Source organism: Temnothorax americanus, unplaced genomic scaffold (assembly GCF_048541705.1).
Source record: "Temnothorax americanus isolate GAGA-0224 unplaced genomic scaffold, ASM4854170v1 Scaffold54, whole genome shotgun sequence".
In the NCBI taxonomy this organism is placed as follows: Eukaryota; Metazoa; Arthropoda; class Insecta; order Hymenoptera; family Formicidae; genus Temnothorax; species Temnothorax americanus.
The window spans coordinates 700047-726615 of NW_027509696.1; the positions used below are offsets into that span (position 1 = coordinate 700047).

Consider the following 26569-nt stretch of genomic DNA (forward strand, 5'->3'; position numbering starts at 1 on the left):
GCGATAGATACCATATTATATTTTTATCGGTTGGCTTATACTATATACATATACACAGTAAAAAATTTAATGTTAATGAAAGTCCACTCTAAATTTTGTGTTAAAATAACTCATTCATCGTGTTATTTTAACACAAAATTTAGAGTGGACTTTCATTGACGTAAAATTTTTTACAGTGTATGCATCTATTTAACGATATATAATATTTTCTTTCTATTTTTGCGATGTTATCGCGTCGCGATAGTGCGCGGCTTCGGCCGAAGGGACATTAGTTTGGGCATCCGTGCGAAAACTAATTAGTGAACGCTAATTAGCTGCCTAATGTCCCGGCTAGCCGGGCCACTCGGTAATGGTTAAGGAACTTCCGCACGCTGGAGGTAACGTAAATTCGTTATGCTGCATGTGCACAGTTTAACTTTCCACACACGTTTGCGACAAACGAAACTACGAACTGCCCATCCGTCTCGCGATGCCTCTCCCTTCACTTCCGCCGACTCTCCTCTTTCAAGATTTCTTTTTCTCTTACTACCGCTAACGTCAATGAGAAACGACTTGACCGAGTACGTGACGGCCGCGAAATTGATTCACGGGTGAAAAAGCTATATATTGCTTTACCGGTGCCGAGAGAGAAAGGACACAACATCGAAACTTGGATAACAGTCGAAATCGGGGACGGCGCTCAATATATCCGTTCGCGAAAAATTGTTTCGTGAAATTTTCGACATTTTGCTATTGCGGAAATTTTGAAGGAGTATCGTATCTCTCAATGTTATTTCAATTCCGCTCTCGACAACAATTGATTCCGCTTCGCGTTTCTTCTCACGTCTATGTATCTTCGTCTATTCATTTGAGTTATTTTCCTTTCTAGAGTAACGAGAGCTCAAAAATGTGCGGCAGTGGGTTGAGCTCAATGCAAAAAAACAGTGTCTTTAATTAAATTCAGACTCCGCAACGGGAGAAAGAATTACTTAAATGCAGACTTTACGATGTGGTGTGTGACTTTTGTGAGAATGGCTGTGGCTGCGGCTGGGAAAATGCTTCTGTAGAATAAATTAAATTATAAAAGAAGAAACGTAGTACATATTTCGTTTTTATAAATAATCGATTAAGGTAGTTCGATGCCGAAGTCAAAACAATGTTTATAATTTTTTTATTTTTATGATTATAAAAAAATAGAATAACGCATCGCAAAGCTTCGTAACGACGTAAAAAAACCATTAGTAAATAATTTTTACGTTGTAGAATAATATTTTGCCCGTTGCCTGAAATAGATTAAATAAAGTGTGTGTTAACGCGTCGCTTGACTAGTTTTCAACTTCAATTATTAATTTAAAAAAACTACGGTGGATCGTGTTCACCTTCAACTATAGGCTTCCTCACAGTGTCCTCTTTCCATCGATATATATTGTTCAAACATTTTTGGCAAAAGATATTTTTCGCAAACTTGTGTTATTCATAGGAAAATAATCTTTTTTCCTATTAGACCAATGTTAAAATCATTAAAATCACCTAATTTTAAAATTAAATATCTTGATAACGGGACGGTAAATTATCTTTTTTCTGGGCTTAATCGATTCAGGAGAGTTCCTTTTTTCGATATAAAAAAAACCTATCACTTTTGGCAAAAGTTGTTCATCATCGCGCGAACTACCTTAATACGTTTGATGATTCGCTCGTTGTACAAACTCAAATTATCGTACGATACGGTTTTCCCAATCGAGTAAGACCGATTGAGAACACTTGCCAATGCGAAAGAGAATGGAAACGATCGCGTTCCGGGCCAAAATGTGTCGACGGTAGACAAACGTCGTGGTGGTTTTCGATGCAAATGATTCATTCGAGGTAATGAAAACAAATTGCGAACAGGGCGATACCCGTTTCTCTTCTTTCGTGAAATGAACATCGCGATCCGTTTGAGCCGATACTCGACAACGGCTTAATAAAAACTAGACCGGATCCAGTTGTATAAATAACTCATTTATGGATCCAACGAATTATTTAAGCTGTTTTAACGAGAGCCTCCGGTACTTTGTGTCGGGCGTCTGTGTTTGGTTATCAAACGCCGGCGAATCTAGAAGAAAAAGTGGAGAGAAAAAGGAGAAAGAAGAAAATGAGAAGATAAAACTTTCATGTGCTTTATTGCTCTCCTAGATGGTAATGAAATGAAGTGGAAGATGGAGAAGAAGATAAAGAGGAGTGGCGAACGAACTCGAGATAAAAGGAATATTACCGCGAAAAAAAGTGGCTGCGGTAACAAAGACAACTTTTTGGTCATAACATCAGCAAATGGCACGATCCGCGCATTTGTTACGAATCATTTTCTGCTGCTATACAGATAGATGACAGAGCTTTTCCGCAGCGTACCGATCGTTACGCGAGCGATAACAAAAATGACGAAAGCGAATGCGCGTTGGATTAAAGAGATCATTAAAGTGAATAAGTGCCGTTTGCTCCTCGTACAATTAAGAAGAATTCCAATTAAAAACTGTTTCAATTTTTAAATGTCGATTTTTCAATATATTTTTAAAAACAATTTTAAAGAATAAAATACAAACAGAATAACAAAATATCTTTTATTTTTTTTAATATTAGAGCAAAGAATGATTTTTGTTATAACGAAAGAATAATATGCAAATTGATGAAAGAAATTCGCGAAACCATGATTCTATTGTTTTACGAGAAAATAACAGACACGATTTCGACCGCGTAATATCGATGTAAGCACTGCTCTGGAATTTCCTTGAATTTTCCGTAAGGTATATTCGCCAGATTTCGACGATCTTTACACATCGCTTCTCACAGTAAACGACGAATCGTTAAAAAATCGAGTCTTCAAGTCAGATGTAAGCGACGGCATCAATCGCGACAGCGAGAAGTATACAGGTCCGGAAGCGAAGAGGGAAAAGAAAGACGAAGAAGCGCTTAAAAGAAGTCTACAAAAATTGAGGCGAGATCGTTCCCTTTTCAGGCAGCCGATGCGGATCGCGATGGAAGGTGAAACGACGAAAGGGCGCAACATTGAGGAAGAATCTTTCGTTCCTGAGAAGGCTCAATTTGTCGTCACAATTTCACGGGCATCGCGCGCCAAGAATGCCGCTGAAAGGTCGACTATTGTTTTTCGATCCGCTTCGCGTCGCCTCCGTTCAGCGTCTTTATTAAATGGACGAAGATGGAGAGGGAGTTCTATCATCACGTCGATCAATTGCTCGGGCGCAATTTATTATTTATGTTATAGATCGTATGTATATAGTATATAGTATTATACCTATAGATCGCATTTTAACCGTAGGATATAAACACTTCGGTATTTCTAATTCTTTTTTTAAATAAAGATTTTGTTCAAGAAATTATTTCGCGTAACTACATTTCTGATTTGCGTACCTTAATAGAAAAATGTTTCTCTCAAAATTTATGTGTATCTTTAAACGTACATCCATTATTCTGTTGTAAATTGCGGAAGTTTCGCTTTTCCCGTATGTCACACAGAGTATTTCTCGACCTTATTATAGACTTGAGGACAATGTTCACATTCGCTTGCTACAACGCGTATAATTTTTTCTCGAACTTTCTCGCATTGATTCATAACTCTTTCGATTGTCTAGCGATTCCCACGAGACCTACTAGATTATAACTTTCGCAAAAGGTCTTTTACCCCTACTCAATACTTAAAATAACCAAACAAAGTTTTAAGGGAAAAGTTACGAGAATATTCTGCATCTCCCCCATCTCCCAACTTACACGCATTTTGAATTATTCAAGGGTAGTTGAGAATCTCGTTGAAAACTCGTAGCGATCCTGACGATGTGTTAGATGAATCGCGATAAATTTTAAGACTATATGCGCAAAATTAAACGTGGATTTCCGATTAAATTGTGACATTTAGATGACTATTTGTGGTTAAATAAATATCTTTATCGAGATAATATATATAAGTTAAATAATTTAATTTCTTTAACTCTTCCAGATCTTTATAAGGACATTTCTAATCGTATATATAATCTTCTGAATCATTTTATTTAAGAAAATTTTGGCCGTTCAACAAAAACAAGAATATCAATCTCCCAAATTATTTAAAGCAAATTAAATTGAATTTTATCCGCGAATAAAGGAGAAATATCAGAGATAAGTCAATAATCTTTCTTTATCCATAGAACTTTTTACTGTTGCAATGTCTGATATGGTCAATATTTAATCAACGTTCATCACGAGAAATATTTAATATGACTAGCAATTTCATGTAAACGAAACATCATTTAAAATTTACTCTGGCAATAAATGAATCGCTGTATTCACCGTGATAGAACGAATAACCGCTGAATTACGATGCAAATTCTCATGCATCTCTATTAAAGCTAAAATTATATCGCTCGTCCTCACGTTTTCTATGCAACAATTACGACTTACCAACTATAGTGAGACGAACAGGATGACCGATGGGTGGAGTCGTGGATATTTGGCACTCGTAGATACCAGAATCCTTTCGCTGCGGATAACGTATTCTCAGAATCCATTCTTCTGTATTATATTTGTGCATCGCCTCGAAACGTTGATCGCTCGTGTAAGTGTAACTGCCGACTGTCAGCAAGTGAATGTCACGATGCCTCACCCATGAAACCTAAGAGAGAAACAAACAACCAAATATCGACTTATTTACGTGTATAATTAACAACAAAAATAATTTATTTTTAAAATCAAATATTGTATCTCATATTCTTTTATAGCACTAATTGCAAACTAAATAAAAGACGAATTACAGTAGTTATGAGTGTTTTCACGTATAAATCCGTGGTTAACAACAGGCTGACAAAAATATGTCGGTTTCTGCAATCTGAATGCAGAAATCTTGAGTTACCGCGAGCTGCGCGTATTGCTAACTATCACTGCTCTCCTCGCGCCCTGTTGCTCGTAAGATTGGACGATAAAACTTTATACTCTCCCTTTTCCTAGCCCCGAGAAATTTACGAGTGCAGTAGATTCGCCGCAGCTGGAATACTTCATGTCTTTGTTTAATGCTGTATAACTCCGTGATGTATGACTACAATCTCGGTGCAACGACGACTCCCGTAATACTCTGCAATTATTTATAGGTCGAATAGACGCGGCAAATTTGTTCGTTTAACTTCTATTAGAAATTATGAAAACGAAAATGTAAACGAACAGGCCCGCATGACGCGAAATATATTAATCAAATAATTTTAATATAATTTTTAATAAAATATTGTTTAATTGTGTTAAACTACCTTAGTAAATTGTGTTAAAATATCTGAGTGTTGTGAACAAAGTATATTAAAATTATGTCGTTACATCAATATAATAGCATAATTTAATTTTGTATAAAGTGACATTCACTAAGTTTGAATGATGCAGAAAAGTTCTTGAAGCTATTAATTAGATCAGAATCCAACCGATAATTCGGAACTATTATAACATTCGTAACCTGTGCAATTTCCCCACGTGTCGGAAATTACGTCGTAACGACGAACCTAGCGCTTTAACAACTTCAATGATTTTTGCTACTTTATTAGATTACTTTAACAGATTACATTAAAGTCTGCAAACTGTGCGAAAAACGTGTTCGTTGATGATTCATATGCATCAATTTCGCAAGAATTGTATTCATTAAATCGTACCTTACTGTAACATATCTAATACAATGGCTAAACTAAAAACAATATCACTAACTGATTCTCATTTCATCGAATACCCAAGCATTTCTTTATGTAAAAATAACAATGGAAGAAGATAATTTCAGTTAATTACCTTCATGTCTGTAAACTCAGATATTGTATACCGATTCAACAGTGATTCATTTAATAATCCGCGTCTACCTTTATTTTAATGCCTGCATTGAAAGCGAAAATCTTGTATTTCATAGGATTGTTCTCATAAAAGTTAATTAATGTAAGCTGTGCGGTGCAAGTGAATAATCTCTTTGTTCCCTTTCTAAATGTAGAATAGAAATGGGGAATTTAGCTTTGTTATTTTATGAAAACGGTGGCACAATATTATTTTCCGCATTGCGCTGTAATATGTTGCGCATGTGTGCATATAATACATTGCACAAATCATCGCGGTGTTGATCGACTGCGGGGCAAAATTCACGATGCGCACTTGTACGCTTGAGTATTATCGGAAATATAAACTGCGAGAGAAAGAGAGAGAGAGAGAGAGAGAGAGCAGCTCCCCATTGTCGATCTAATGCGATTGCCGCTCGAATATGCCGGCGTCGCCGGTTAATATACTTTTCGCAAAAAGAAGGCATCGCCTATACCCCGGTATACTCCGGGGGAAACTTTTTCCGCGTAATAAAATTCACGATATGCGCGCGCGAGAGAAAAAGAACACGGTCGTGCACAGCTTCAGCAGAAATATGCGAGATAAAACCCAAGAACGCACTGTGACTGCCATAACGGCGATTGCTGCACTTCCTTTCTCGAATCTTTTTGCATGCGCGGGACCGACTTTCAGGGTTAATATCATCTCGAGAGTGACGCTTATTCTTATCCGCCGGGAGGCACAACTTTTTCACGTAACTTCATCGTTTTCGGCTTCTTCATATCCCAGCGTTCGCTCGCGAGTCAGAGACTGTGCGTAATTTCGTCCAACCGAGCAATTCCATTGACATTCTCTCGCAACACTAATGCGTACTCGTGTATATACTGGTATATACCCCCATATATAGTGACGAGATATTATGATATCGCATTGTCATTAGTGTCCGTTTTAATAGAGTGTTAATTACCGTGGCTTAAGCTTATATTATACTTTTCTATCGCACGTACTATAGGTAAATGCACGATGTCAACGGCAACATATTAGACGGTACATACGTAGCTGCGGCTGACATAAATGCGAAAACCAAGCTTTGCATAGAGATGAGACTCTGGGATTAAAACTGTGACCTCCCGACCGGAGTCTGCATGAAGACATAGTCTGACAAAGATCGTCCTTTTCTACTTAACCGCTACGATAATCCCCGAGTAGTGCCGTGAACCGTTAATACTAGAGATCGAGGACGCCCGAAGGTCCTAGAGTGGAAGATAAATTCCCCGAGGGCCGTGTCCGCCTTCGAGTTAATTTACCGACCTACTCGAAACAATGATTTAACTACGGAAGCGAAAAAATTCGTCTTACGGCCCGGTACGAGCGGAATCGATTTAACTTAATCAATGATGGAAGAAGTCTCTGAGTCGAGATTGAGATCTCGGGGTGGTCGCGGTATTGCAACAGTGGCGACGATATTTACATAATTGGAATAATAGTATGATATTTTCGTTCCTAGCTAATCTACGAGAGATATTCCGCTATTCCCTCTTCATGCTTTTCACCCCGACAAATTACGACGTAAACATTGCCGTGTGCGACATTCGTTTTACATTTTCATTCTATATAATTCACCAATCCCCGCAAACAAGAGAGTTACAGTTTCACGCAACATTTCGAAAATGTTGTCGACGCCGCGTGTCTCGGCTCCGTCGTTCCTGAATCTCGTGCATTATTCGGGCAAGCCTATCTCGCATGTTTGCGGCTTGTCGGTGGTTGTGTTCTCCTGTCAATACCCCGTGTGAAAATTTGAATTGCTACTTGTAAGGCTTAAGATTTGCTCGATAATTCTGCGATAAGCGAACCAGTAATTCTAACGTGACATACAATTTATCGAATCAACTTTGCGATTATTGGCGAGCGATAACATTTAATTTTATTTTTTCATATTATTTGCGTTTATAAAATATATATAAGTGCAAAAATTTTAACGCCCGTAAAATATAACTATTTTAAACTCACCGTTCTGTTTCCGAGATTCTTCACCCTGCACGCCAATTGAACAGTATCTCCTGCCAAACCAATGATATTGGATGGCACTGTGGTGTCGAAGTGTGGATCAATTTCCGGTGTTGTGCGTTCTTGAAAGGTATCCGCCGTGAGAACACGCGATTCATACGCGGTGCTCTCTGAAAAAACTATTTCAATTTTCTCTGTTAATAAAGACATTCTCACAAACATAAAAAAATTTTCATATTTTATATAAAAGAGATGAACACAGGAATAATTATCACGCGATTATATTCCTCAATTAGCTAAAACAATTAGTTAATAGTAGCATGTCGTATTTATGGCGTACTCGAATGTTATAAATAAGACTGTTAAAAATATTTCATCTAAATTTTTTCCACAACATCGATCGTTATTTCGCGAAATACATGACCTGATGCCAAACGATAAAGAAGAAAACTGATCATTATTGAGCACTGCAAGGAGTGCGTGCACACTCGACCGTTTATCTCGGTAATTTTAAATGGAGAAACACGACGAGACGTAGCCATCGGCACATCAGATCTATGCGAACGGCCTCGTGCAGGCTTCGAAAGTACGTATCGTCGAATAGGTCGTACGTATCCTGCCCCGCACTGCGGCAAATGCAATTTCGTCCGGGTGGCTATATCTCCCGTGTTCGCGGATCGTGTAAGAGCGCGATGTGCCGCGGAGACTCATACGTGCGTGGCGGAAAAGCGAAGTCATGTCTATTTGCATGGAAGACTTTAGTGACTTGCTGCGTCGGGTGATTACCATTCAAACTACAATCTTCCCCGATGGAAATAGTTCGATAGTATTGCGAACTGCTGCTCGTACCGATAGAAAACGCCTGGATTTGTGCCTTAAAGTGGATTCTAGCTGACTTCAACTCGATAAGAATCATACATGGCATATTCTTTCGACCTGCCCGGCTTCAAACTTCACACCCGAGATTTCGCGCTCCGATAATCCATATATATGATATGCAAATTATCGAGAAACTACCGACGTTGTATTGTCTGATGTTAGTTTTTATCATTGACATTTCAAAATCTCGGGTACTCGCAACTCGTGCGTTCGCATAAAAGAGTCACGGTGTGGTCTCGCTTCGCGCGTACTTGGCGCGAGACACTACAATTTTCTTTCTTTGATTGTATCACAATTTATATTGTACTAAAATATAAACCGATCTAATTGAGGATATATTAAGCCGATCAATATTATATTCTACATTAGTTATATGTAGAAACTTACAATTGTGCAATTGAACATAAGTAAGATGTCAAATTAAGAAACTATGTGAAGATAGTCCTTGTCCAACAAATTTATTGGAAGAAGAGAGAACAACGCTATAGAATTATTTCCACAAGAGTTTATTTCCAAACCATTTTTCGTCGTGTCCCTATACATCCCATTACCGCGATACGCTTTAAATATATGCCGTAGAAACAAGCATTTTTCGTTCGCGTGCGACGGAACGATCTTTTTTCGTCGGCACAGCAACAGTTTAATCGGCGCGGTGTCTCGTACTTTAATGCAATATACGTTGCGCGAAGCTGTTAAACCGTTAATAAACGATACGGTCGGTCGAAAGCACGGTCTTTCTCCTGTCGGTGCGAGCACCGCGCTCGACTTTGATAAAGTTGATAACGATTCCAACGGTCTGTATCCTTCAGATCGTAGACTAAAAGGGAGGGAGAGAATGAGATGAGTTTTGCGAGATGAAAGGCCCAACTGAACAAGAGAGGCCGAACGGGGCACCCTCACCTAAGCTATTTACTGATGTAATAAGCTTGGCGAACCCTCAAGAGAGAGAGGGTCCTATGAAACTCGCAAATTAACCTCTTCCATCCATAAGTTGCCTGGCAAAAGCCGAGGTTTAGCAACCAGTTAAATTATTAGTACTCCTCTTGCCATTTCGGGATGCTATAGAGGTATTTTCACTTGTATATCACTCTTTCGAAGTAAAATGGCTTTTCTGTACAAATGGCCCCTGTCAGCTAGCAAAAGTCTTTTAAACAGAAATTTTTTACTCAGAATAAGTTAAAATAAGTTAAAATTTTTTTAATAAAAAAATAATTTTATATATATGTATATATATAATATATATTCTTCGCCTATATTTATATAATGATCACACTTTATATTTTTAAAAATAGATAATTACAGTTATCAAAATTTAAATGTTAAAAGAAACATTAAAGTTTCAGCAAGAGAAGCACCCTGATGACGTTATTTAAAGCGAACTATACATTCTTGTAAATCGCTATATATTGATCTGCATTCTGTGCATTTCCATGAAACGTGACTCTTCGCGTTGCCAAGTCTTCCGCGCTATTGCGACAGAAGAAAATTTTGATCATATAGTTCATTGGAAAAAGCTGAAGAGTACTGTCGAATGAAAACGTCGGCACTCGAGAGAGCACCTCGCCCTGAAAAGTTTGGAAACGTCGTTCGTCGTTATACACGCTGTATATATCTATATCTGCAGAAGAAATATCGCCGGTAGGTGAACTGCGGTGAAAATCGCAGAGAGACTTTTCTAGCCGGAAAAGTCGCGCGTAATCGGCGGAATAATATTCGCGCCGTTGTTCAAACAACCGGGACTCCGGAACGGTTGAGGCGCGGTAGAAAGGAAATGAAAGAGAAAAATCGTCATGTGAGAAAATAAAGCGAAGTCGGGAAAGCCGAACGGTGTTCCGCGTGTACCTCAAAGGAGGAAGGGAAAGGGAGAAAGGGGGAAATCGTCGGAAGACATATGTCGCGAGAATTCCTGCGCGAGCCGGTATGCGGTTGAAAATTCCGCGGAAATGGATGTATCGGTGCCGGGCTGCCGGTCGCGACGTTGACGATCGGGGTCGACAGATGCGCGCGCGGCGCTCTCGTTTCTCTCGGATTTTCGATGCATGCGGAATGCACCGGAGGCGAAACATTATTTACATCTTATGCGAGCGTTGGCAACTCCACGGATTGGAACCCCCTCGATGCGCTTTGGCTGCAACGCTTCGTGAGAAACGCCTGCCGCCAGAAAGAGAGATCTAACACACGATCTCGCCGCCGAATATGGAGAACGTCTTCTATATGATGGCTCTTCCGTCGTGAAACGTATTCGCGCGGCCTCGTTATTCGAGCGAGGCAAGTCATTGTCCGCCCGAAACCGAATCGACCGACACAAGTCGAGAAATTTTTAATTTGAATTATACATGCGTAAGTATAACGCTTATAAATATAAACAATATGTCGCAATCAATGCATTTCGATCACAATAATCGAGTCGAGATGAAAGGATGACGTTTAACATTGCATAATTTCCATATTGTAAAGCAAAATTAGTAAAATTTTGTTGCAGCGAACTACTTCCGCTTTCTATGCATTATCTCAAATGTGATGAAGTAATATGTTTCGCAAAAAGGGAAATAGCTTCCTTAGCAATATTCTCATAATAATGGCTAACACAGCGCTGAAATAATATTCGCTTCGTCTTTAAAGCATGCTTGGCACGTTCGACTGGAAAATGTAATAAGGTAAAAAATTGAGCGATACAGCAAAGAAAGGCAAGAGAAATGTAAGTGTAAATAGGATGAAATATTTACTAATTACATATTTTTTACTCATAGCTGTTGCTTGAATCTGTTTTAGATGCGTTATTTGTATAAGCAAATGTATATGCTCTTTAAAGCTTATTTTTTCCAATATATTATAAACAGGTGCTGCTTTAATCATTAACGTTTATGTTATAACAGCAACTTACTTTAAACATAAAATATGCACGTCGTTTATAAATATAAATACGTGAAAATTTAACGTTCAAATTTAAAAATTTTTATACGAATATAAACCGGGCTAACTAAGAACCAGGGTGGTAAAAATATGATGCGCGAAAGTTTTTTAATTTATATATTTTTATTTTACATATTTTCCAAATTTTTAATTTCATTTTTAAAAAAGTTTTTAATACGTCATTTAAATTCTCGGTGAATATAATTTACAGTATTAAATATCGCAGAAAAGATTTCGCAAAAAGTATATATCTCGTACGCGCTTCGTTCTTGAAAAAGAGACTACCCTCGGAGGAAGTCGTAAGACGACTGGAAAGATCCCGTGGGAATAATATCCACCTCTCGCTGTTCAAACAACTGGGACGAGAGGTTGAGGCGAGAATAGAGGTGGTTGGAAAAAAGAGCAAGAAACGGAAGGCAAAATGGAGAAGTCAGAGACGTGCAGCTTCGGGTACAATAGAACGTCATCTACGAAGATGTTAGCAAAACATACATCGAATGTTCTGCGATGAAGTATGACATTCTGGGAAAAAAGAGAAATTCTTTCAAGACGTTTACGAAAAGATTATTAAGCTTATGGTAATTATAGGAGGGATGGTATAATAACATCTTACGTCATGGATTTACTATTTTCAATAACAATTAACATAAATGAAATTAATAAAGTTATTGCAGCATATATCACACACACACACACACACACATGTGTTGTTATATCAGCTTTATTGTAAGACCTTTTAACGTAATATGCCAAAGACTAAGCCTAGAATATTCAAAGAATTGGTTAAAAAATAATATGACGAAGATTTCGTTATTATAACGTATATGCGGTATTTAAGATACACATTTTAGAAACCGTTCTAAAGCACCAGTATTACTTTAGTATTGTTTGAAACTTAAACGGATTGCATTACAGTCGGCTAGCGAGGATCTGTGAACTACTTGGTGGGCTATATCATGAAAGATTATCGAGAAAGAAGAAACTGTCGTTGAAAGAAGTCGTTGAACGACTTGGCGGGCCGCTCGGGAATAACGTTCTCTCTTCTCCTGCGTCGGCAGGGAAAAGCGCGGCTATAGACAGAAAAGTCGTGGAAGGTCTCGAGGTACGGATACGAGGGAATGTCCGGGACGTATGTACGTACATACGTCGAAAACCTCGAAAAGTACAGCAGAAATTCTGTGAAAACAGACGTCGACGATCGAGGTTGATGGATGCACCGCTCCGCCCGCCCCGTGCATTTTAGGGCTCGCCGCGAGCCCGAAAGTCTGACTGCGCGAGAAGAATGCATCGCAAGCGAATGCCACTTGCGAGTCTCGCGCGTTTCTGCCTCAGTGACATGGTGAATATCGGCTCTTTTCCTCCGTAAAATACGCCCGAGTTACTCTCGCGATGGCGCAGTGCCGCATACGTGACAAACATAATAGAATTTTTGATTTCCGAAACGAGAGGAGGGATTTTTGTTAAAGTGCTCTGTCATAAATTTCCAAGTATTTTTTTTTTTTAAGTTAACGTTATGCATAGAATTCGCGAAGAATGGCTCGACCGGGTTCGACGTAAAATAATATGCAATGTTGTACAGGTTATTATACTCGCATTTCAAGCGATATAATTATCTTGCTCTATACGTGCGAACTTGCAATAGCTCCCGACGCGTTCTTTTATTCATTTAATTCGTAAGTAATGTTTGTATCGGTAACACGAATATCTTCGAGTGATGGATGAGGGGTGACATTATTGCGAAGAGACCGGTCTGTTGTCAATTAATGTGCGAAATTGCACTATGCCATTCCGCCATGCGGAATTTCATTAGACTTCCAGCAAGCTGAAGCTATGCGTAATATTGGCGCGAAAGACATATCGAAGAAATCATTTAGATATCTTCTGATTCTAAAGCGCTAAGACGCTCCACGCTTCTTCAAATAGAAATTACTTTTCGTTTAAATTAATTGATTAATTTATAAACATCCGTTGTGTTTGACGAAAATCACGTAAAAATATACGAAACTCTATTTTCTCAAAGTTGTTTTTTATCGACATACTGGTGGATACCTTGTTTCAATAGCAAGAAAAAAAACCCCTAAGATAAAGTATAGCGAAGCTATTTCAACCATTCTTCCCACGATTTCTCAAAATACAGTAGAGTTTCGATAAAGTTCCTCCAGAGCACCATCGAGAATCGATATGTTCTTTTCAGTGTCGAGCGCCAGTGGCGATCTAATTTCGTCCTCGTGCTACGACCGTTTTCGAATTCGAGCCTCGCGGATATTATCGTAATCCTTGCATCGGGATATCGTCCGATGTTTGGTCGCAGAGCATTGGAACACATCTAGACGTTTCTATTCGCATGTCCTTTTGCATGGTTGCTACAGTATCTACAAATATAAGCACTGCGATATTGAGATCGACCAAGCACCGGTAATGCACCGTCATCGTCGCCCGCCCTCCTTCTCGTCGTTGTCGTCTTCGTCTTCGTCCTCGCTCGCAACAACGTCCGAAGCAACCAACATCGTCCGCAACTTCTCGCTATTTCCTGCAGTCCGCTACCGCAGTACTAACAGTAAAATGCAAATAGTCTCGTGTAAATGTGCCGGAATAGGTTGCACATCAGCGCGTCGGCTGTTTACGAAACCGCGCACTTACCGTTCGGTTCTCCATGGCTAAAAATAACACCGACGGCAGGCTGATGGCCCGCGTTTTACACCGCGCGAACTTTTCTACATGGCCCGGCGAATTTTATCCAGCTGTTAAGGACACCCGAAATCGCGAGAGACGTGACGTGAGTGGCGCTTGGCAAAATTTCAAGCAGCAGTTCCGTTGCTCTCCCGCGACTTCTCGAACGCGATCAAGAAGGAACGTCGCAAAGTAAATAATTTCCGGCTATCAGACTATGTATAGATTAATATCATATAGCGTCGTATTCCTGCTATCTCGCAGTTTTCTCAAACGTGTCGCAAAACTTTATGCGCGAACGATCACCTAATATATCGATACAATAACTTATGCACTTCGTTATGCACAAAATAACGATAGCGTTATCCACAATATTGCAATGTTTTCTCGTTCGTTTACAATGAACGAGATAACCGTCCGAAATATTATCCTCCGCGCGTTTTTTTGCGGAGGAGGAAATAATACGCCGTGCAGAACAGATAAAAAGCAATGACCTGATAGAGCATGCAGATGCGCCGATTGCGTTGCGTTTTTACTCGGCCTCTTTGTTTTTTTATTCCAGCCAAACGCGGCATGGCCGTTTGGATTTAACCTAGTTCCTACGAGGAAAAGGGCAGTGCCCAGAGTCACTATATAGGGAATACTCGACGAGATAGGATATAGTTATGATAAAAGACACCCGGAAGAACGGGGTGGTTATAAAATAATTTCATTTCTCTCGCGTAACTTCAAACATTTACAGTAAGAATGTGCACATAAGATGCCCTATAGTTAAATGCGATTCTTCGATCAATTTGAGATATATGACTTTTCTCGAATAAAAAAATTTTTGAACATTAGCTATTCTTATTTCTCACAACTTTTTTCCATCATTAAAAACAATATCATATGCAAACATTATATCATTAAATACCTTATAATAATATTAGTTTGAAATTAATTTACTACCTAGACAAAATTTAGTTAAAATTAATTAAAGAAAAATTGATTATATATTCATGTGTCATTAATATGTCGTATTAAAGTGACGATAATAAGAAGACACTATCCTCTTGTTATTATATCCGCGCAGTAAATGCGCTTCTATCTGGTTATTAAACATGACATAATTAATCTGAGGTACCTTGTATATTTCTATCGAGTAAAATGAGAAACTTTATGAGAACAGCGAAAGAAAATTTGACGCATTTCCAGAGACACAAGGCGATACAGTTTTAACGACAGAACTTTATAACTTCATCATGGCAGTAACATACGTAGATACAGGAAATTGTGTAACGTAGAAATCGCAAAAGTTTTATCCCGCACATTTTTTTGAGCTCACGACAAACATAAAAAAAAAGTAACCTAATATCTTGCAGAGCGCAATGCGCCGCTGGGTAGATTGTCTCGAAAGAGTTAACGCGGTTTTGAAAGTTTCGCTCACGTCGCGGTCGGGCGTAATGCGGAACGAGCACGGACAAAAGGAAAAAGAAGGCGTCGATATCGATGGAAAAGCGATGAAGTACGCGAAGACATAAGAAAGAGAATATACGGTGTCGCGGGCGTGTGGAAAATCGTCGGGTGTTCTTGCGCGCTGATCGATATTTGCTTCACGTTTCGCCCCTTGGTACATGGTCTTTATCGGTGCCATTATCCATTGCATATATACGTATATGTACATTCTGCTCTCAGAATGATATATTGCTACATTGAGAACATTTGTCACGAATTTATGATATTAAGTATAATCAATAAAAGTCGATTAAGATATAATTTCAAATTACAGTTTCCATTTAACTTTTATAATATGAATGCGAAATAACTGAGAAATTTTTTTTCTCGAATAGGCTTTTTTATTGTTACTGAAATTTTCACTAGCGATGACAAATTTATTCGCGCACGCACGTTATTATTATTCCGCTAGAGTTAAATTCTATAAAATATTTTTTGAGTTATTTCAAATTTTGTTTTTTTATACATTTATATAATCGCGTGATCCGCATGAAGCGCTTTAAAATGGTTGAAAAATTATTTTTCAAAAAAAATGTCAGCGACATGCTAATGTTGTTTGTGTTGATTATGTCGTTGTTAACACACCGCGTTTCCGCACATAATTCACGTAGCCGTATTGGCGTTACGCTATTTTTGCAGGACAAAAAGGCGCGTGATGGATGAAGAGTGCGCGAAACGTCCTTACGCTGCAAAATTCATTTTATCCCCGCGTCTCGACTCGGCACGTGGGTGAGCCGCAATGGTGTAAAACATTATTCTACATTACACTTCACGAGGTGGAGAGCGCTTGGTGAATTATTCCGGTGACTTCTTCTTGCCGAGTCGGAGGCGGCGCGGCGCGGCGGTAGCGAAAGGGCGCTCCAACATACGCGTGCTGGAATTGCAGTCGGTGGTATTGCCGCGCGAGTGCATTATCCGCTTGAATTATCACGTGTTTAATGACCGGAGTTTTGGATAAAACAAGATTTCAGACAATTTCTCACGGCGCAAACAGCTTGTCGTGTTTCCGAACTAACATTGCAATCTCTGTCGCGCGGTTGACTTTTACTGTCAACGCAGCGAGATGAATTTTTAAGCGGCACGATTTGTCAAACGACAGCGCAAACGAAATTGCATATCTAAGAAAACTCTTTTATATCTTGTCTACATTTTAATAATATCGCACTGAAGCATGAAATTCATTATTGCGCTTAGCTTACACAGAGCTTTGCGTAAAATTTTTAGCTCGTCGCACCGAACAATATTATACTGATATTTACTCCATTTTTCAAGTCTACCGTCACACGTGTTATTCAACGTAAAGCTCTGTAACGCGATGTTAGATCGAAAACTCTTTGAGCCAGGTAAACACGTTAAAGGTAGACAAGACTTTACGAAAAATATGAACGACGTTTCTGAAATGCCGAAACGTCGTGTTGAGGTAGCCTAAAGCCGAGGGTTTCAACGAGGTAGAAGGAGGTGTAGCTTTCTATGAGAGAGCGAAAGAGAGAGCTTGTTGGTCAAAGATTATTGACCCAGAGCTCGTTCAGCGTGTCTGAAACGAGGGAGGTATGGCTTTTTGTACGGCCTAAAGCGGTAATCTAGAAAAGGGCCGCACCTGATTGAATCAAACCGACAGTGAAAGTGACATTGCTCGCCGAGACAGCCTCTGAAGACGAGAAGGGTTTGATATTAATATGAAATTGTTCCCGGTCCCTCCTTTACGTCTTGGGGATACCTTACGCTCAAAATTACCTAGAGTCAGGGTGGCAATAAGATATTTTCTCAACCGCTGATTCAATTAGGTCAGAAAAAAATTTATGGGATGTAACGACGCGATTAAATTCACTTCATAGAATTTGAATGAACATGTCTGCTGTCTAGTATAAGCGTGTTTCTTACAAATTTTATCACGCGTTTGCTTTATTGTCAATTAAGCGTGTATATCATTTCGTATAAAAATGATTGCGCGTGTACACGTTATTTTTATTTAAATAAAATATTTAGATATTCAGATATATATTCTCCATCCATTATTTAAACATAAACTTTTCATAATAATTAATGCTCATGGCACAAAAAATGATGGAAAAAAAACGTTTGATTTTTATAAGCAATTTATGTTTTACGTGTGAATTAAGATCATGAATTATTTTTACAAAAATGGATCTTTTAAATAAACGTACGATGCTCAATAATTAGGCTCGCTTTTTATTACGATTATTATATTATTGTTCGATTTTTGCATTTGTAAACGCGTCAAAGAGCCGCGATCAAGTTCCGGAGTTTTTAAAGACATCAAATGGAACTATTTCTGAGAAATAAAATGGGCACCCCCTCATTAAAAACTTTTCCTGCTTTTTCCATTCTTGAACAAAGAGACGCCTGGCGATCTTTACAATATACCTCTTTGATACTTATAGATCTATTGACCAGACTTGGCATATTCTCTTTCTTTCTACAGAATTTTTAAATATCTTTTGCGTCACAGCGACGTCTCTTGTTCATTTGCCCACAGTCATATTCAAATCTCATCTACTCTCGCCGCGTACTTTTTTTCTTTAAAATCTTTACCTTCAATGATACACGAGACATGAATATAATTACAATTTTAGACGCAATTAATATAAATAATTATTATTAAGATATTAGTCGCTTAAAAATGCAGTAAACGAATTTTATCTCTTCTACATTACAAATTAATTAAAAGTTATTCTATATATCATATGTATATATTCAATATTAATTTGTTTCTTTTTTTATACACACACACACACACACACACGCACGCACGCACGCACGCACGCACGCACGCACGCACGCACGCACGCACGCACGCACGCACGCACGCACGCACGCACGCACGCACGCACGCACGCACGCACGCACGCACGCACGCACGCACGCACGCACGCACGCACGCACGCACGCACGCACGCACGCACGCACGCACGCACGCACGCACGCACGCACGCACGCACGCACGCACGCACGCACGCACGCACGCACGCACGCACTGTATCTATTCATATTAAATAAATTATCGTATCATCAGACTTTCTTAACGAACATTATTTCAGCATCGTTGATTTATTGCATATATCGCATGCGTTAAGTGAAAATTAACAATTCTGCCGTTGTTGTTTTATTTTATTTTATGTATACGATGATTTACGATTTACGCTAAAAAACTGGGAACCGCCTCTGAGAGTCAAACGTAAAGCATGCATTTTCAGACGTTTGCGAAATGTAGCCGTTCTATTTTCCGCGGAAGGATGATTTTCTATATCGTTACATCGTTCACCGCTTCCGCCGTTACGAATGACGATGGTTAATTCGACAGAAAGGTCGAGGATGAGGGGTGAAGTGAAACTGCATCAATCGTTATTTCGCGAGGATATACGTTTCTACTCTCGTAAAGGGGGAATATGAGATGGAGTAGCGTCCTCGTGATCTCTTTATCGCGCCACGGTGACGTTACCACAATATTCTCGGAGAATAGCTGCAACAGACACGACTCCCATACTACTTCTTTCATCTCACGGAAGGAAATTTAATTTTGTTCGCTGATATTATCGCAAGCGGTTTTTACGTGATCAAAACAACGGATTATTCATCCTTAACAAAAATATATCACGAAAAATACTACCTCACTGTATCGCATGCATATTAAAAATTGTAATGTGTGCAGACTCGATCCGTGCGTGAATATCGTTTATTGAAACATAATGTATATATGCATATATATAATATTTGTATATTTGTATGTATAAAGAAAGATAAGGTAGTTTAATGTAAAAAATGTTATCCTTCTTTTTCAAGACCCGTATTTTATAAAAGTTTTAGTAAAGCGTTCCCACAGGAGTTGCATATTCATAGAAAAGATTGGATCGCAGTTCTGAGATTTTGTCTGCACTCGTTGGCACAGCTCCAATATTAATCTTACAAAAGCCGAGGGAACATGATGGAAAATTAATGTCTTTTCCGAAATATGTATTATATGAGGATGCGGGTTCTTCTTAAAACTGAACTTTTCTAAAAAATAAAACACGCGTCAAGTGAATTTCATTTTTCATTTTTATGATTCACATTCACACCAATATTATCAAAATATATTTTGAAGGATATTGTTTATGCGTATGCTGCGATATTCGCTGTTAGAAAGTCTCCATAAATTGCATATTACACAGACAATTATGCGTAACATATTTGAAAATCATATGCATATTGTACGTACGTCGCATATTGCTGTTTTCCCAACTATCGAGTTAATGATCGTAATTAACAGCGGTATACTACAAAAGCGAGAGAATATTCTGTATCGATCAGAATAAAACAGCGACATATGAAGATGACAACGAAAAAAACCCTAGAGAAAGAGGATTTTTTCGTTGTATACTGAGAGCGCGATGTGCAGTATTAGTAGCATTTTTGTCATCCCGATGACAGGCGTCGATCTATACATGGCATGGTAGCCGTTATAACGAGCTCGGTCCCAAGCGAGGCTCTCGTGCACTTGTCCAATGAATTCGTTTAATGGAAGCATTAGAGCATACCTTTCAGAACACGTTTTCCGGAGGAACGCCACGCCGCGCCGGTTACCACCGCGCCAGTTTTATGCCGGCGCCGCAACAATGCACCTGCACGGAGAGGAACTCATCTATGCTAACGACATTTTATGTACATGGAAACGGAATTGCCTTAACGTAAAAACCCCGTCGAGTTTCCGAAACCGATGTTGCCATGCTTTTAATCACGATCTTCCCTTTGTACATTCGAAGTAAGAGTTTTTTCTTTCCCTCAAGAGAGTTTTTTCTTTCTCTATATTGTTTAGTTTAGTATCCTGAGAAATTTTTTAGAAGATAGCATTATCATGGATGTTCCGCATTCACGCGAACAGATCATTGAAACTTCGCCTCTAATAAAAAGTATTAGTCTTGTGTTATGTACGATATATAAATAATTCGTATAACAGCGCACTCTCGTTATATATAGATTCGATTTAAACTTTGGTCCTATATATGGAATATACACATTTCTCAGTAAAAATATAATTTCGTAGGGCAGAACACAAGATTATTAAACGCTACAGTTAAAAACCTCGATATTTTTCGTATTATAAATCTCATGTATGCATCACATATCGATAATTTGGAGTGCATTCAAAAGAAGAATTGTTAATAAATGCAAGGCGTTATAATTATTACTCATATTCCCTTTAACTCCATTGTTCTTCTTTTTGTACCCGACAAGATGTACAATTGCAGTAGATGCTGTATAGATGTAGTCGATTTTTATTTTTTTTCTATTTCGAGAAAATCAACAAGAATAAGTGCGAAATTGAGAGTAAGAATGATTACCGATCTTCGTATCTATGAAACAGTGCACGCCCTTTTTCTGTTAAGTTAAAAAATAATTCTACTTCCACTGAAAGAGTGTTTCTCGCGATAGTAGCGTTCGACGAAAATTACCCTCTCTAACGGAATCCTCCCGTTTTTTTTTTTCGAGATATCCGCCATGTACTTTGAAATACCCAACTCATCATTGTCAGCGCGCGGTGCATGTTAGTCGGCGAACTCATCGATAAAACGAAGCATATTCGTCTTGCTCATCGATCTATTTTCATTTCGAACACCACCCCTTCGAATCAATGGAAGCTTACCCTGTGCCAAAAAAAGAAGGCGCAATCCATTTTCATTTTCCCCGCAACTTCCAACTCTCGCGTCACAACGACGATACAGCCGGAAGAGATTAAAAAAAAGTAATAATTGTGACGCTGCTTTTTCGCACACGCGTATACACGAATGAGATATGTCTTATGTGTCGTGTCGATTAATAAAGTTTTCAAAAATTGCGTTTCGTTACGGGTTACCATTGCGTCGCTGTTCCTTTTTAAGACTACGCGCATATTGAAATTTCAACTTTCTATTGATTCATGAATACTATGAAAAGAAACATCTCTTTTTCTAAATCTTACTTAATTGTATATAAAATATTTAAATAAATGGACGTTTAATATCGCACACATAAGCAAATACATAATATATAAATAATATTGCTCACCCTATGGCTGCTCCGCTGTCGTTTGATATATCTCAGGCCTCTTCCTCTCATTAGATTTCTTGGTTGCAGTCACACAATATAACACTCGCGAAAATACGATCAATTATAATCGCACGATACATTGGACGGCACTTCCGATGTTAACCATACGCGCAATCCCGCGATATTTTGATAACACTCTCAACATTAATCGTACGCGATGCCCACAAAACACGCACAATTTAATAAACAAATATTATTAATAAGCCATATCGATATATACTATATAACTTGATATTATTTGATCGAGCGATATGTGTGTTGCTCTAACAAACGATTCGGAAATAATAGTAGACTAATTATACATAAATTGGAAAATTCTGAGCGCGATATTTTATTCAAATCGTAACAATAATAAAAAAGTAATTAATGTAATTATCGGAGTATCGACGAATCACGGCTACATGCACGGAGCGACACGTGACACATCCAGATCGAGCCTCGGCATGCGAATGGTAACACAGCGATCTTTCTTGTATAAACAATAGCACGCTGTACGCAATAACAAATATTAAAGCCGCGTAAATATCCCACCGAATTCTTATTTCTTGAAAAAATACCTAGTGCGTGCTTTAGAATAAATTTGTGTTCACGAATCGTCACTTATATATACGATCTATATATCACAGCATTTCATTTTACTTGAATTATACAATCCAATGAATTCTATATTCTATATTATTCCGCGCTCTCTCTCTTAAATATGAAAAGATTAGGCAAATTACAATGGAAAATCTGAAGCGCGATATGAGAAATAGTACAATAGAAAGCATCGCTAAAGATATAATCGTAGCGGAACTATAATTTATAATTTCCGGCTTCTTTCTCTACAATTATTATTTTAAACGGATAAATCATGCAAAGTACTTGGATAAACGCGTGATAATTATTCACAGGATTCATGTTTTATATAAGATAATAATGCTACGATATATGAAATAGCTCTCTCCACATAGACTAGTAGCCGAGATATAGCATATATGTATATAGGGACTTTGTACAAATAATAGCGCGCTGTGCATCGAAATAACAGATTCCAAGACCACGCATCAACCGAATTGTTGTTTAAACCTTGAAATATTGACCGCACTGCAAAGTAAGTGACAATTTCTATTTCATGACCTTTAAATTAATTATTAAAACAACCGATATAATATATAATATATATCACAGCTTTCCGTTACTCTTAAATTGATCCAAAAATATTATCCATAATATCTCGTTTAATATAGAGCGCGATGTACTGAAATCATAATCGACGTAAATATCGACCGATCCGCGCATGTATATTGAAAGTAATGAGATAATTGTTGAAAGAAGAAAGGACATAAGTGTTTTCGAGCAAAGTCATCGTCCACAATAAAAACGATCGACAAGTCGCAAGTGAGCAACGATTATTCATTAGATAATAAAATGACAATAAAATAAAATGGCAATATTTTTTTTTTTTTATAAAATGACAATATAGTTACGACGGCTAGTATTCATTCAATCACAACAAGAGTAATAATAATTATCACGAATCAGAGTATATAAGTGAATTTTCCTCATCTTTTATATCTATATCTTTATATGAAAATATAATAATATAAAACGCAAAAAGATAGTAATATAAAACGTAAAAAAATATAAGATCATAAAAATCGTAATTCTTATAGTCTTTAAATTGTCAATTATATTCAAATATTATGCACTTTATTTTTTCTCATCTTCGACGATAATAAAAAAAACCAGATTTTTAATCGACGGAGTCTGATTATGGCCTACTGTTTTTATATAGGCTGCAAATTATATATATAATTATGTCATTTCAAAATATGTCATTATAATGGTATTCGTTTTTAAAATAGTGAGGGCTGTAATCTGGGTTCGTACAGCGAACCCGGCGTCGTCAAAGAACTAGGACACTAAATAACAGAAGCAAATGGTTCGAGGTAAAACTGGAAACGTTGTGCTTAAGACTCTCAAAGGAGCCCCGATTTAATTAAACGGAATAGCATGCAGGGACAGAGGCCGGGAGGCATGGTGAGAGGAAAGGGTCGGGAGGGAGCTAGAAGAGGAAGGGAGGAAGTTCCTTCGCGATCCTTTCCTCATCAGAAAGGTAAATGAATGGAGTGGTTCTTCGTCGGACGCAACAAAATGTGCACCTACATTTCCCTTTTAGCGTCTCTAATAGATATTGTCGGCACATTTCTGCACCATAACACAGTACTACAAAGTACTAATTAAGAACGTCAGTACTCATCTACCGTACGCTGCATAGGGGATCCTGGATAATTATTTGATTAGCTTTTTTATTCGAGATTTGATTTTCATTTATATTCTCAACCCCTAATATTATAGCAAAAAACTTTACAAGCCGATTAACAACATATTTGAACTGTTACGGTCAAATTCGTGTTTCTAAAGAAAAAATCCACACTCGAACGGAATTAATTGTAATCTTAGACGACGCTGACGAGTCGATAAAACGAGGTGCGATAGCTCATTCGACAAAGTCAATTATAACCTCGTGTTACGATTTTCAATTTTAATTAATTTGGTAGATTACGCTAATCGCGGGATATGGAAATATCCATTGTGGTCGCAGGGAAACTCGAATAACAGTATCGTATATTATTTTATCGTGTGCATGTGTGCGAAAATACATATGGCATACGTCACACGTAACGCATTTATTCCATAACACATACTTTTTACATACCATAGAGCGGACGGCATTTCGTTTTTTCTGCCGTGTACAGCGTTCCGTTTTACGGCGATCCCCTCGTTATTATTCGCGCGGCGAGACTCCGAGCAGACCAGTTTATTTCACAGCACATAAAATATTTTGAAGAAGCAAGAACTCGTCCACCGCGCGCGTCTCGATGTTTCTCGTCGCATCTCGTCGTTTCTTGCACGGTCAACACAGGCGCGTTGTAGCGCGAGGTCACAATATTTCGTCATTCGCACGTCGCACGTAGACGGGCCTCGATTCTTGATTTCATTCGCAAGAGAAACGTATGAAAAAATTTTGCTTTTACAGAAACGTTGCAAGTTGATCGGTTAAAAGCTATATGCGACAGCCAATCGACTCTTGCAACTTTTCTGTAGAAACAACATTTGCGCGTATACGCTGCTCTTGCGAATGATTTCAAGATTCAAGAATCAAGCCCGACGCGAGCCGCTCCGTATATCGTCTCTTGCGTGCGCGTCATTACCTCTCGAAACGCCACTGTGTCTTCTTCTTCTTCTTCTTCTTCTTCTGTGATTGGCCTTCAAGCAGTACTGCTCCGAAAACGGCCAGGACGAACCACTTGTCGAATTTGAGCCGTGAGGCGTGTCTTTTTTCAATTGCACTGACGCGAGTATGAGCCGTGAGGCGTGTCTTTTTTCAATTGCACTGACGCGAGTATGCGTAGTTGTGTGTGTATGTCCGCGGTGTCGGGAACTCGGGTTAATGCCGTGGGTTTGTTTAGGCCCAAGGAACTGCGCGGATCGCGGATCACTTCCCCCTGCGGCCAGAAACGCCACTGTGACATGACAAGCTACGCACGACGTCCAACGACCAGCGCCAGCGTGCGGGCAACGCGGGGGGTCGCGGGGATTAAGTAGGTAATAATAGGTATCGCAAGTCGCAAGATGTCTCCTGCCGCGCGTTGATTGGCTGAGAACGGAACGGCCGATTTCAATATGTTCGTTTCGCTTCGGTTGGCAGTAATGCCTCACACCCCTCCCCTCCCGATAATCGCTCCGACTTTTTGTCGCGTTTCGGCACTCTCGGCGTCTACGTCTATCGTCTATCGCGTAATGGCGATCACTGGCGATCAGGCGATGTGTTTCAAAGCTGTTATCAGGTATTTGCGCTTTGGGATCGATCGTTGATTGACACTTTGCCTTTTCGCGAGCACTTGTCGTTAGTGGCACCGGTATATCCGTCGCGTCGCGTCGCGTCAATCTGATTAAGACGGCGGTATTCGGAGTATAATCGTTCTTGAAAGAGGAGCTCGTCGCGAATCGTGAAATTGCGAGTTACCGTGGCCGATGCGAAACGTCATAAAGAATTTTTTCCTCGAACGGATGAGAACGTATTGCGAGCCGATTCGGACTCTGCATCTCATTTTCACGTTCCACAATCAAGTAATTACACATTGAATTTCGTAGGAAGAATTCTTTTAAGGAATCCTCCGCCACCGAGATTCACAATTCTACATTTAATTGGATATCTCGTGATTCTTACGATATTATTAGCCTACGCGATCGATCATCCTCGCGTGTTTATTAATTCGCAAATGTTAGATCGAAGCGATAACTACACATCTACAGGTATCTTGCGCGCGATGTAGTTAAAATAAGAACCGTTAGGTAACAATAGATAAAGAAAACAAGAATTGCGAATTATAATTTCGCTACGATATTCTCATCGAACAGTAATTATCTCTTTAGCGGCGCTTCTATTGTACTATTTCTCATATCGCGCTTCAAATTCCCCACTGTAATTTGCCTAATCCGTTCATATTACGAGCGCGATATAATATAGAATTTATCGCATTGAATAATTCAATATAGAATGCTGTGATGTGTATATACATATAGATCGTTTAAAAGTAACGGTTAAAAATAACGATTCGTGAAAATGATTCATACAAAATCTTAAGGGCCATTTACAATGAGTCGCGGTCGCAAGAGTCGTAAGAAATTGACCAATCACCAGTTCATTATTCTTCGACCGCAAGGAGAATAATGGACTGTGATTGGTCAATTTCTTACG

At 38.7% G+C, this 26569-nt stretch overlaps 1 protein-coding gene across 7 annotated transcripts in view; it reads right to left on the reverse strand.

Annotated features, from left to right (window-relative positions):
• The window catches only part of LOC143904599 (zwei Ig domain protein zig-8-like), a 57312-nt gene that overhangs the window by 16354 nt on the left and 14389 nt on the right, over nucleotides 1–26569 (reverse strand). For 5 of the 7 annotated variants that reach the window (XR_013258977.1, XM_077419407.1, XM_077419406.1 and 2 more), the window contains exons 3-4: nucleotides 7786–7961; nucleotides 4405–4615 (exon numbers count right to left, since the gene is read on the reverse strand). Coding sequence is in view for 6 of the 7 variants with exons in the window: in XM_077419407.1 (XP_077275533.1) it covers nucleotides 4405–4615; nucleotides 7786–7961 (387 nt within the window). In the remaining variant the exon portion in view is untranslated. Of the gene's footprint in view, nucleotides 1–4404; nucleotides 4616–7785; nucleotides 7962–24512; nucleotides 24796–25019; nucleotides 25164–26569 lie in introns of those variants that run through there. The other 2 variants (XM_077419409.1, XM_077419410.1) reach the window with 2 other exon arrangements.